Below are 12,356 nucleotides of genomic sequence, written 5' to 3' on the forward strand. Positions count from 1 at the left end.
CACCACACCCAAGATGTTAGGAGAAATAAAAGAATGAGCCTGCTTCCTTTTGATGAATAGTTTAAATGCTTTTGTTCATTCAATACAGTTAAAGTGGTAAAAAGCTCTGATATAAGTTTTTCATTCATCTTCCATGGGAATAAGTTTATTTATTTAGCTTTTGGTATCTATATTTATTTGTTTATTTAAGAGGGACAGTGCACATTAAGGGACATCAGCAAAAAAGATGCAAACAGGCCAGATTTCAGAAAACTGCTCCGGACAAGGAACAGTACACAGATATAGAAGTTTCTCCTGTGACATCATGCACACATTGCTCAGGTGTTTTCCACCATATTGGACATGATATTACCATCGGTTAATGGAGAAAACTGTGTTTTCCACGACTGTTTGGTGGTGGTTGTGGAGGTTGCTGACTTTCATTGGGTGAAATCGGTTACAAAGACGGTGCTGCACCAAAAACCACCTACTGATTGTCTTGATTACTACCTGGTTGCCTGTAGTTTTCCATGCTTGTCTTCAAACATCTGCTAAATACTAGGGGTGGTAAAAATTGAAAAAAGTTTGACGCAAACTGGAAATGGTTCCCCTTTAAAGTGAAAATTGTGCCTTAGAGCTCCAACATGTTTCAAAAGAAAACTTTTACTGTGAAGGCAAATGGTCTCCAGATTATATCCCACTTTTCACTACAGCTCTGAGTAGCTGGACAGTGTTTATAGACAAGTCTATCACTTCCATTTAAACTACCACCTCAGGAATATTCTACCAAAGGGCACGGGTTTTTGCCAACCAGTCTGGAATACTTTTTTTTCCCCTCACGACTGGTGGTTGGCAGCTGATCAACCACCAGTATGACTAAGGCTTTATTCACTTGGCTCTAGAATGGCTGACAAGTTAAGCTCATGTGGTTAGTGGTCACATGTCTGCAAAACCTAAATATAACAAAACACGCATAAAAACAACAATGCAAAGACGTTACACAAAGTTAAAAAATCGTCACGGATCTTGTTAGCCTTCACACGGCTCGAATATACCGATTTATTGAAGACATATTTTTTACCTAAATTGAAAAAAAGCCTTATAATTTAGCAAGTATAATTCTTGTGAGTGTGGTGTGCATTGTCAGCATATAGCAAGTACCATATAATGGTTTAAAACACCATGTTACATTTGACCTCTGACCTCTCCTTCAGTAGATTGATCTGAAGGTCAAAGTGATAATAATCCTATATAGAATTATTTAAAATGACATCAAGTGTTCAAACTGATAAGAACATGTTCATATGGGATTCTCTGTAAATATAGTTTATTTATATTATTATGATGTTATTATGTACAGTAACAGGTTTTAACCGTTTAAATACATAACACTTTGATGTGTACAGGGTTCCCCAATAAGAATTTTTTTGGGGAAAACAAACTTGTCCTCAAAAACTTTTTTCACTTGATATTTCTGCCAAAAATGTAATTGAATTTTAATAACTGCAAAATGAGCATGACACATGTAACATATACATAAATAAAAAAATAAGTATACACAAAATTATGGAAAGTAGACTAATGGGGAAATAACAAAAGTCCACACTTTGTACTTGTTTTTACTGCACTGCAAACCTCTTGAAGTATGTTTAAAAAGAACAAAGAAAACAGGATGGACAATGTACAAAATACAATACTGTTCCTATAAAAGTAAATACTGCCCAGAGAGTGAGACACCTTAGTGGAAGTTTGTGCTCTGAGAGTGCTTCTTGTTTTAAAGGGCTTTACTCCCATCTGTACTAACACAGTGATGCTCATTAAACCAACTTGTGTAACTCAGGGTGTTAGGTACTTTCAGCTGCTCCCTTTATTTACCCAAGGAAATAATTTGGCAACCCTCCCACTGATCCAGACTTGGGACCGGCATTACCTCGTGACCACCTGAGGCTGGGTTTGTCTCCTCCTGGAATTAAACTTGAGATCCTTAACAGATTAACAGATAAAACAGCAACAAGTTAGTAACATAACATGCCTAGTATTGTCCGGGCACGCTACCACTGTAATCTGGACTCAGGAAACATCTGTATTCATGGACAAGTGCTGTTGTTTTGTTTGGCTGTCTTCCCTGCCTCGAGGCAGCAAACCCACACACATTTTTGTGTTTTTATGTGTTAAGCCCACTGAGTTTATATGTAATGAAATGTGCTATAGAAATAAAGTTGTTGTCCTTAAAAGGAGGAAGGTTTTTATAGTTAAAGTATTTACAATATAAAAAGGGAAAAGGGGGAAAAGATTATATTTGTGGCTCTTATCTTTAATAAAGCAAGAGTTAGCCTGCACTTTCATTTTTCATTTCAGCCACCTGACACCTCGGCCTGGCTGTCAGCAGCCAGAACCGTATTTTCGTTTTAAGAGGAAGTCTGTGGAGACCAAAGCCACTTTTTAAAAGCATAGATGGGATGTTTTTAGTGACTGAGCGTGACGTCTTCTTCAATGACCGCAGAAAGAGCTCAGTGGTGCTTATTTCGCTGTCTCAGCATCGTGGCGTGCTGCTTCACCAGGAAACGCTTATCGGAGCTGCTCTGTGGGGGAAACACATACATGCAAATTTTTAAACATTTTTAAAGAAATGCTTGAATGACAGTCGTTCAGGAGCCTTTGATGCTCTCGACCTAGCTAGTAATGAGGCATACTGTCATGTAACTTTGCACATGTGCAGTAGAAAAGATTTTATGTAGTTGTAGATATATGTAGATGTAGTTTCTTTTGTTCCAGTGAACACTAAAATAAAGTTATGGCTCTTAACCCATTCACTTATTTAGGAGCTTTAAAGTAACTAGCCTGAAGCATACCAGCTTCCACTTACCAGCCAATATGGTGGAGGGACTGGAAGGATTTTGGACATGTGCTTACCATAACTAGCATGTCTTTCAGTCTCTCAATGGCCCTCTGATTGGCTCGTCTCCGAGACACATACGAGGTTAAGAATATGCTGAGGAGACAAAACGAAAAGTGTTGAAACAATCTTAAAAGAGGGTGAGCTGGTAAAGGTGAACACTACAAATACAGGTTTGATATTTGTATTGGGTGCGGGGTTATTTGCATACTTACATCTCTGCTAGTATTAGTGGTAGGGCGAAGGCCTCAGATGTCAGGTAGCGGATAGTGGTCTGGGCTGGGCTGGGGAGACTTTTCACACAGTCTCCAGTCACAGTGAACATTGTTTGTTCATTTCTAAATGGACCGCAGGAGGTCCTTGGGATGGCAGAGGCAATGCAAATGAGAGAAATGAGCAGGAAATAAAGATAAAATATAAATATGGGTTTAATTCTGATCCTAAAAGGTTTCAAATTAAAAATAAAAGAAAGAAGGACGGGCGGTGTTAGATGCAGTTGGAGTGAAAACCTTACGCGTTTCTGCCCTCAGTTCTTTGTAGCGGATAGTGGTTGAAGCCCAGTGTTGCTGCACACATGAAGAGACCAAGCAGCAACATGAAATGGAACAAAACTGAAGAGCTGGACCCTCGAAACATCCGCTGCTCTGGCACACAACACCGCATGACACTGAACTGAAGACACAGAGGTAGAGCAAAAAGGTTTGAACACATTTTATACTAAAACCAGACTTCTATATAGCCATTACTTAATGTACTCCACTTATTTTTATCCCCAAATCAGTCAGTTTTTCCTTCAGATTTTATTTGCCAGACGGTTTTGTTTATTTCAGCTCACCTGAGTACATCTTACCTATCTCCTTGAAGCTTTTTTCCCCCTGCTGACCTGTTTGATGCTTCTTGTTTGCTTAAAGATCATCTTTATTTGTGCCTATCTGTTAACAATATTTTTTAAAATCTGATTTAGGATGCTATTTTAGTAGGGTTACTCAAAACACTGGCTGGATTTGCATAAAAACTTTACCAGATGTGGGGCTTGGACCGGAAAACGATTAACCTTTGGAGCTGATGTGGAAAAGATTTATTTTAAAGATCTTTACTATTATAAGAAAGGGCAACATTTTGTGTTACAGCTTCCCAAATGTCTGTTAAATTGTATCAATTGCCTGTGTCTATGTGTTAGCCCTGCGACAGACTGGCGACCTGTCCAGGGCGTATCCTGCTTCTCTCCCCGAGACAGCTGGGATAGTTGTTTTCCATCTTTTTCTTTTACAGATTTATTTAACCAATTTACAGATAGAAAATAATAAAGTGAGGAATATAAAGAGTTTATAATAATCTAACCTTTTTAACGTAGAACGTGACAACCAATGAAACGATTCCTATGACAGGCAGCAGAGGGCAGTAATAGACTCCCACCCAGGATACAGTCTGACTGTAAACAAGGTCCAGCACATTGAATGGTATCAGAAAGCGCTGTTTCCCTGATATTCGGGCCAGCGAGGATCTTGGATACGTCTCTTGTACCAACCTGTTAAAGATAAGGGAGATGGCTTAGATCGAATCTGTCCTGCCATCTACTAAGGAGAGACATTGCTGATCTTTCCATTCAAACCACAAAGATGACTGAGAAAGAAACAAACAGTTAATGTCAATCAAACCCACTTCCTGGGGTAGTTAAAGAAAAAGACACTGAAGAAAGTTGCGAGGAAGTTGAAGATGGACAGCTTGTACATCTCTCTACCAAACTGGTTCTCCTTGCACTGAAACAGTGAAGAGACACAAAGATTTTGTTTAAAATGGATTCAAAAAAATAATTTAAACCCTTGATGTTGTGTCATTAAAGCTCTGTACCACCTTGGCATCTTGCTCTGTTGTTGTGAAGACAAAAAATAAATAGATCCCCAAGGAGGCCAGCTTTAAGAAGATGCTCCTGAAGAAAAGAAACAGTAAATATGCAAATACATGTGTGCCTGTATGTAGAGTAAAAGTTGATGTCTCTTTTCAGCTTACCTCAAAAGCGTGACATTCACCTGCATGGTGAAGGAGTAGTCTTCAAAAGATGAGATCTTACGGAAGATGTGGGGCAGGACTAGATTGACAAAGGTGATGGTGATGGGAGGAAAATACTGGAGGAGAAGACTGACCAACCAGTGGTGTCCAGAGTTGTCCTAAGACACACATACATTATCAGCTATTAAGAAAATTCAACAAATACATACTTGAACAAAGCAAGAATATTTATTTACTTTAGGAATGAGAAAACCAAGAAAGACAAAAGTATTGTTTTAAAAAAGCATATTTGTTAGGCGTTAAAGGAGAGAGGGTCCAAATTCAAGACATGGAAGCACATTAAACAACAAAAAGGCAAAACCTTTATGGTTGTTATTTAAAAAAAGAAAACTGAGACACGGAAAGTCGGCTTGCCTTAAAAAAAACAGCTGACATTTAACAAGGGACTGCACAGGTGGCTGATTAGGCAAAGGTGGAAACAATGAACACATGTGGAAATTAATATGGGGCAAACAAGCTCTAAGAAGGGAAAATAGGAGCTAGAGACACAGAGAGTATGTGTGAATAGAAAGTATCAATTAGGAAGGTTAGAGAAATGACTCAGAATTAACTGCATGGCAGTCATAATAAGAGCTGTTTGAATTCTCCAAATACCAAGGATACTGATTCCTTTATTAACTGCTGCAGCATAGGAAACACCAGGCCACCCTTTATGAAAGGAGATCATCCCACAATAATAGTGATGTGCTATCCAACTATTTATGAAAACAGTTAGCATAATTGACCAAGTAGCACAAGTCATGTAAATGTTTAAAAAAGCAGATAGAGGTAATATTTTTGGACTATTTGAAAGTACCTGGAGAGAGTCCTCAACAAGATAAAACAGGGAGGCTATACCATAGAGAAAACAGAAGTAGACAAAGACAAGTGCGGATAGAAATACTAAAGCAATACTATTGCTTTAGTATTTGGCAATCCTTGGCATCAAACCATTACCTTTTTCAGAGATGTTTGTGTGGCGAAGTAGATGAGGTAAAAGGCTCCACCAAGCAGAGATAAAGTAATCAGGTTCAGGACGATTCTGAGCAGGTAGAGACGGACCTTCTCTCCAAGTGTCCTTTGAGCCGCCCTTAAAGAGAAACTCTGCTCCTCCAGGAAAAGCTGTAGAGGAGCAGAAACTATTATGATGACCATATCTGATCCACACCACTACCCGAAGACTCCAGCAAAACATCAGAAGTACAGTAAACACATACGGACCGTACAGAGCCCCTAAACTGTCCGCAGCTTTCCTTTAGAGAGTGCTGACCACTGTGCCACCATGCTACACATGATATTACCCCACGGGTGTTAAAGGATGTTTGTGAATGTGATAACTTGAGAACAAGGAGCTGTATTTTGAAATTCATACCATAAGTGCATCCACTAATGAGTTCAGATCTCAGTGATCTCGAGTTTCCAGTTTGGATTCGGAAGACAGACACTATCTCTACTTTTAAGATTAGGCTTAAAACTTTCCTTTTTGCTAAAGCATATAGTTAGGGCTGGACCAGGTGACCCTGAATCCTCCCTTAGTTATGCTGCAATAGACGTAGGCTGCCGGGGGATTCCCATGATGCATTGAGTTTTTCCTTTCCAGTCACCTTTCTCACTCACTATGTATTAATAGACTTCTCTGCATTGAATCATATCTGTTATTAACCTCTGTCTCTCTTCCACAGCATGTCTTTTATCCTGTCTTCCTTCTCTCACCCCAACCGGTCGCAGCAGATGGCCGCCCCTCCCTGAGCCTGGTTCTGCCGGAGGTTTCTTCTTTCTGTTAAAAGGGAGTTTTTCCTTCCCACTGTCGCGAAAGTGCTTGCTCATAGGGGGTCATATGATTGTTGGGTTTTTCTCTGTATCTATGAAGCGTCTTGAGGTGACTTTTGTTGTGATTTGGTGCTGTATAAATAAAATTGAATTGAATTGAATTGAGCCTCAGTGTCAAGGTCAGAGGTCACGTTTTGTGAAAATCTTGTGAATGTGGTAAGTCAAGAAGGAAGTCACGTAGGATTTTCAAATTGATACAATACGTGCATCCAGTAGGAGGCTGAGGGGGCGGTCACTGGTGGTCTTACTATTATATTTATTTCGTTTTATTCTTCTCTGAGGCGTATGTATGAAAACATAGTTAGACTTAAAGACTTCACAAACTTTTCAGAAACTTCACCAGCAGTTTGGCTAATTTACTATGAGGGTGTCAGTGCCACGCCACTCACCTTGAGGTCATTTCTGATGAAGCCGTGTTTGAGAGCGGCAGCAGTGGGATCCTGGATGGTGAAGTCCCAGCCACAGAAGATCTTATAGCTCACATTCATGCTGTAACGCTTCCCGAGCATCCAGGTGTGCTTGTAGCCGACTGTTGTTCTATCACAGGTGAATGTACGTAAATAAAACATCATTTTGACCTCTTATGTTGCATTGTTGTGGATCACTTACCTGCGGACCACCAGAATGAGACTTAAAAATATGACTGAGAAGATTCCAGCGAGGTACAGCAACGGTGTGTTCAAGCACTTTAATTCCAGGGATCCTCTTGTATAAAAGCCATAGAAGACAAGGGAACGATTCACGTAGCCCTGCAGAAAAGACAAGGAAAAGATTATGGGAAACATGTGGGGCTATTGCTAATAAATACTACACGTAGATTAGAACACAAAAGCTTACTGTTCCCAAGAAGAAATCTAAAGCAGAGTCACTTTCTTTAAATGTCAACGGTTCTGTAAAATCAGAGAGAATAAGTATTTTTAGATGTCAGCTCCTAGTTGTGGTTAATTTGCTGCCATCTGTTGTCACGGCTGACTTACCATACTCGTCAGTGCGATAAAATATTGATGGACCCACAATGAAACCCCCGATAAGAACGCAGTGTAGCAGGTTCAAGTAAATCAGATATCTGAGGAAAACAAAATAGGACTTCACCCCAACTCCAAACTTGCCTGCAACAAATAATTAGGTGAGTTATAGTTGAGTGGTTCAGTCACAGCACATACTAAGTTAATTCACCACAAATCTATCTCACCTTCGATGGTCCGGAGGGTCTGCCGCCATGGCACCAGGCCAGACAGAGCTTCTTTTATCTGTTCCCTCACCCTCTTCCTGTTGGTGCTCTGGGTTTTCCTCCAGGACTCCCAAAAATTAATATCATTGTTTTCAAGCTTCCTCCTTTCCCTAGAAAATAGCATAAACATCGCATTTAACGAACTCCTGTTTAATTTAACATGGCAGTTTTAGAGGTTAATCATGATATATTTAATCAGAAATAAAACATGTATATAAGCTATCAGACATTTTATGTTTTAAAGAAATCCAACATTTGTTAATGCATAGCCTCTGACTAAGTACCAGTTAAGTGTGTCAGCAAATGACTGAGGTCTGTACAAAAAAAAGTGCTCACTTCAAACACTTTTTTTGTTGTCTTAATACTTCTGTTAACACTTGTAACTGTCGTATGGTTCAAACTTGTTTAACAATAGCATTTCTCGACCGCAGCTGTAATGTGTTAAGAAGTTTTAGTCAGCTAAGATGGCTGAAACAGAAATTAAAGAGGAGGGTTTGCTGGACTGCTACTGTTATTCAAGCACCAGCATATGATAATTATGATCCAGTAGTGTGCTTTTACTTTAAGCTATTCCTTGGTGCTAATACTTAATTGAGTGATTACTTGGGTAAAAGTTCTAAGAACTTGTTTTGCTTATTTGCTAAACAGCTATTCAGTGCTAATGAGTTTTCAGGGCCATGTGTAATACCCTCAAAACTGAGCATGAGCATGAGCACAATCAGGCTGAGCATAAGCCTGAAAATCAAGCCAACGGTTAGGATATCACATCCCTGTTTTTTCCAAGATCACCTCTGTGCTTTGATAAAAATCTGGAAACAATCCTGGTAGGTGCCAATGAAATATTCCCTACAGGTGTGTGGGATCATAAGCATAATTCTACTGGGTCTTATGTAAAAAAAAAAAAGTGGAAACAACTGCTCAAAGACGTACAGACGCAACTGTAATATGTTTCTTTAAGTAAATCAGTAGTATCCTATTTAAGTAATAAGTTAACTGCATGTTTATGCTTGTATGTCAAAGTAAGACGTAGATAAAAACGAAGCAGATTTGGGAAGTCTGTAAAAAGATTTACTCACTTGGTATCCCTCTTTCCCTGAATACACGTGGGCAAGTTTCTGAGTGGCTGCATGGATGTTTTGTCTCTGGGTCCTCTGGACAGCTGGCCACTCTTTTCCCCGGCCTCTCGGCCACCCTGGTTGGTCTCTTCCGAAAAGTCATGCCTGTTCTGCTCAGGTCGGGAAGCTTGAATGCTGGGCAGCAGGTCAAATATCTCAGTCTGATAGTACTCACATGAGTCTGAAGACAGGGTGGACACTGTGCTTTCCTCTGGGGTGAACACAGAAAAGTAGATTACAGTAAAGGTTTGTAAACAAGCTGCTGTACTGTTGCTTGCTCTGTCTGTAAAAGGTAAGAAAGAGCTTTAAAAATGACTAAAGTAACTTGTTCAGAGTTAAGTTACTTGCTTTGTAACCAAAGGTATATTTAGCTCACAGTAAAAGATCCTAATGCACATAATACAAACAACGCAATATAACAAAACACGATATGTGCACATAGTTCCTGTTAACACAAAAAATCCCATAAAACAAACAAAAAGTAACTAAAAGGAATCAAGAAAACAACTTGGATATCTGAGGGGTTAAGTCTTTAAATGTCTTATCTTTTCAAATACGCTGTATTCAGTTTTCAGTGAGATAATAATAATACATCAACAACCATATCAGTTATTTATTTCGTTTGCACCTCCTATTGTTTTGCAAACTTGGAACAGGTTACTTTTTTCTCTGTCGCTTCTGTGTTTGAGGTAAGAATCAAGAAGTTGAAGAATATTTTTGTTATTTTTATATTTTTGGACGAGCAAAACGTATGTTTTACAAGATTTGTAGTGTTGGATGTGACCTGTGTTAGATTAACACCATCAGGGAAACCAATCAACTGGCAGTAAACTGCCAAGGGACCGTGTACCGAGCATAGTACAAATGGTCAGTTTGCCATTAAGTCTCACACACTCGTACATACTGTGAGTACTGACACCATGTTAAACAAGCACAGCATTTTCTCACATACTCACACAGGCACATTTGTTTTTTTCATTACCTGACATGAGCCTCATAAAGTCGGCACTTTCGTGCGCCTCCATTTTCCCCTTGAACTTCCTCTTTAATCAAAAATGAAATATAAAAGTAAAAAGTATCCAAACTTCTTACTTCATCTAGATAGCATTTCAACAAGCTTCTCCGTGCAAGATGCAACTTAAAGTTGTGTGAAGAGAGAAGTTACTTCCGCAATCTGCATTAAAAATATCACACACATCGTCACGCTGAAATGAAGACCTCTGGATGGCTGGTCAGGAGTTTGTTTGTTCCTCAAGCTCTCTGTGTATGGTTGACTGTTTTGTTGCAGGTGACATATGTCAGATCTGTTCACAACGAGGGCGAACGTAACAGCTTCAGGAAATCACATGACAGGATGCACTCCCAGGCGTTGGACTGATGACAAGATTACAACAAATACACCCAATCTCACTGGACTGACAAACACTAAGTTGAGAAACTTTTAAGGCAGGCGTGTTAGTGGGTGACAGGCGTGATAAAGGTTTTGGCCTGACACAGGACATGTGCTACAGAAAACCTTTTGGTGTTGTTTAATGTGTTGATATCCACAATTTCATTATTTTTCTAATACTTTCATACATTTTCTAATTTTAAGTACTTTCTAATGATTTCTAACACAGTTCGATCTGTTTACAGCTGATTGCGCCAGTGGAATCCACCACAGTGCAATGCGAAGCAAATATTTATTTTAGGCTAAATTTTAGACTTTGTTTACACAATATCTTTAAACTATCAGTGAAATAACTGGGTAAACAGTCATCATTTTCTTTTTTCAGTTAGTTCTTTACTGACTAATCAGCTGCACTTGGAAGTGTTGCACCCTTTGCTCTTAGGCATCTGATTGCTGTAGCAAAGAGGCTCTTTACACCCACTCACCACACATCTAAGTCTTCTGAAATTTCCAGTCAAAACCATTTACAACGAAACATGAGCATGAGCGTCATTTCTTATGCACTCTTTCAACACCACTGGTTTCAGTTCAGTGGAGACTGTAACACTTAGAGTTGATTTTCATTTGTACTGACACACTTTTCAGTTTTATGTGGTGTTACTGGGTTATTATAACAATTTCAGGACTCGTACTTAAAGCACATTCGGATTTATAATTAATCTCCATTGCATCATAGGAGCAGTGTACACACTTTTAGGATGTAGACATTGCCAAGGACTAACACATAGCACACTAAAATGTGCCCATTGCTACTTTTTTCCATTAAGTTATAGAGGAGCATCACCTTTTCAGAGGAATATCTAAAAATCATGATAGAGTTCAAATTAAACTATCCTATGAAATTATGACAAAAACTAGTATGCAAAATACTGAGGCATGATCTAGAAACTGAACCTTTTAAATGAAGATTAACCAGTTCCCCATAGTGTGCTTTACTTAGACATGCTTAAGCCAGCTGAGAAAACCACCAGAAAACCAAAAGAGAGTGGAGGAAATAAAAGATAAAACAACCCAATGTACACATATAAAAACCTATGAGGAAAACAGTTTATGGGTTATAGTTCTATAGCAAAATACAAAGACAGCTGTGCAAGTGTCTCAACAGCTGGGGGGTGGTAGTTTGTTATTAAACTGAGTCTGCAAATAAATTTATGTACTGGTTTCTATACCCAGATTTGTCCACAGTGGCAGCAAGATGTCGCATATGTGATCTTCTTAAAACCCAGTTATGTGTTAAGTTAAGTGACATAAAATAAAACTGTCATTCAGTAAAGAGCCTCACACAGGTTATTTATAGTTTTTACAGATGTTTGTACAAGTGCGTAAAAGGGTAAGAATAGATCTCTAAGTCTTTGAATAGTTGTTAAGTCACAGCTAGGCTAGTAATGTTTGTATTTACACTTTGAAGGCCATGTAACAATTTGTGCATGTTCACAAGGAGGCACATGTCCGGTGTGGGGGCACCGAGCCCTCGACAAACACATGATTGACTCTCTGATGCTACATTATGAACATTATTGGGCTGGACTATTGTTAATCTGACAATTTCTGAAACCACTGGCTGAAAGCATGGACGTTTACATTACTTAGGTACAAGTAAATTATGCTGTATTACTATAGATCAGACATCCCAGCATAATATAAATAATTAAAATCAATCAATCTTTAGCTGCACCATTAGAGTGATATACATACAGTTAAACAATAATTACAATCCATTATGATACCTGTCACTCAAGACATTTTACATAATGGGCACTTTTAAGTACTTTAAGGATATTTTGATATAACTATTTGTATAACTTT

The 12,356-nt window shown here is 38.8% G+C and overlaps 1 protein-coding gene across 1 annotated transcript; it reads right to left on the reverse strand.

The window, feature by feature from the left end:
- Positions 1–106: 106 nt before the first annotated feature.
- Positions 107–10,436, reverse strand: tmc8 (transmembrane channel-like 8). The gene is made up of 16 exons (XM_085163956.1): positions 10,083–10,436; positions 9,062–9,311; positions 7,947–8,095; positions 7,732–7,863; positions 7,592–7,644; positions 7,364–7,503; positions 7,144–7,291; positions 5,882–6,046; positions 4,886–5,043; positions 4,730–4,805; positions 4,538–4,635; positions 4,217–4,403; positions 3,390–3,547; positions 3,091–3,234; positions 2,893–2,971; positions 107–2,561 (listed from the first exon to the last, which is right to left on the reverse strand). Exons 1-16 carry the CDS (start codon positions 10,123–10,125, stop codon positions 2,490–2,492), a joined length of 2,052 nt encoding a protein of 683 aa, XP_085020082.1. The 5' UTR covers positions 10,126–10,436; the 3' UTR covers positions 107–2,489.
- Between the last annotated feature and the right edge of the window lie 1,920 nt (positions 10,437–12,356).

Source organism: Neolamprologus multifasciatus, chromosome 6 (assembly GCF_963576455.1).
Source record: "Neolamprologus multifasciatus chromosome 6, fNeoMul1.2, whole genome shotgun sequence".
Lineage (NCBI taxonomy): Eukaryota > Metazoa > Chordata > Actinopteri > Cichliformes > Cichlidae > Neolamprologus > Neolamprologus multifasciatus.

Bases quoted from the DNA above. Each gene is read 5' to 3' on its own strand.
- tmc8 (XM_085163956.1), bottom strand. From the start codon at position 10,125: ATGGAGGCGCACGAAAGTGCCGACTTTATGAGGCTCATGTCAG. The intron at 7,645-7,731 runs GTAAGTCAGCCG...CTGATTTTACAG, and splicing joins TTATCGCACTGACGAGTATG to AACCGTTGACATTTAAAGAA. The intron at 4,806-4,885 runs GTAAGCTGAAAA...TCTTTTCTTCAG, and splicing joins GTGAATGTCACGCTTTTGAG to GAGCATCTTCTTAAAGCTGG.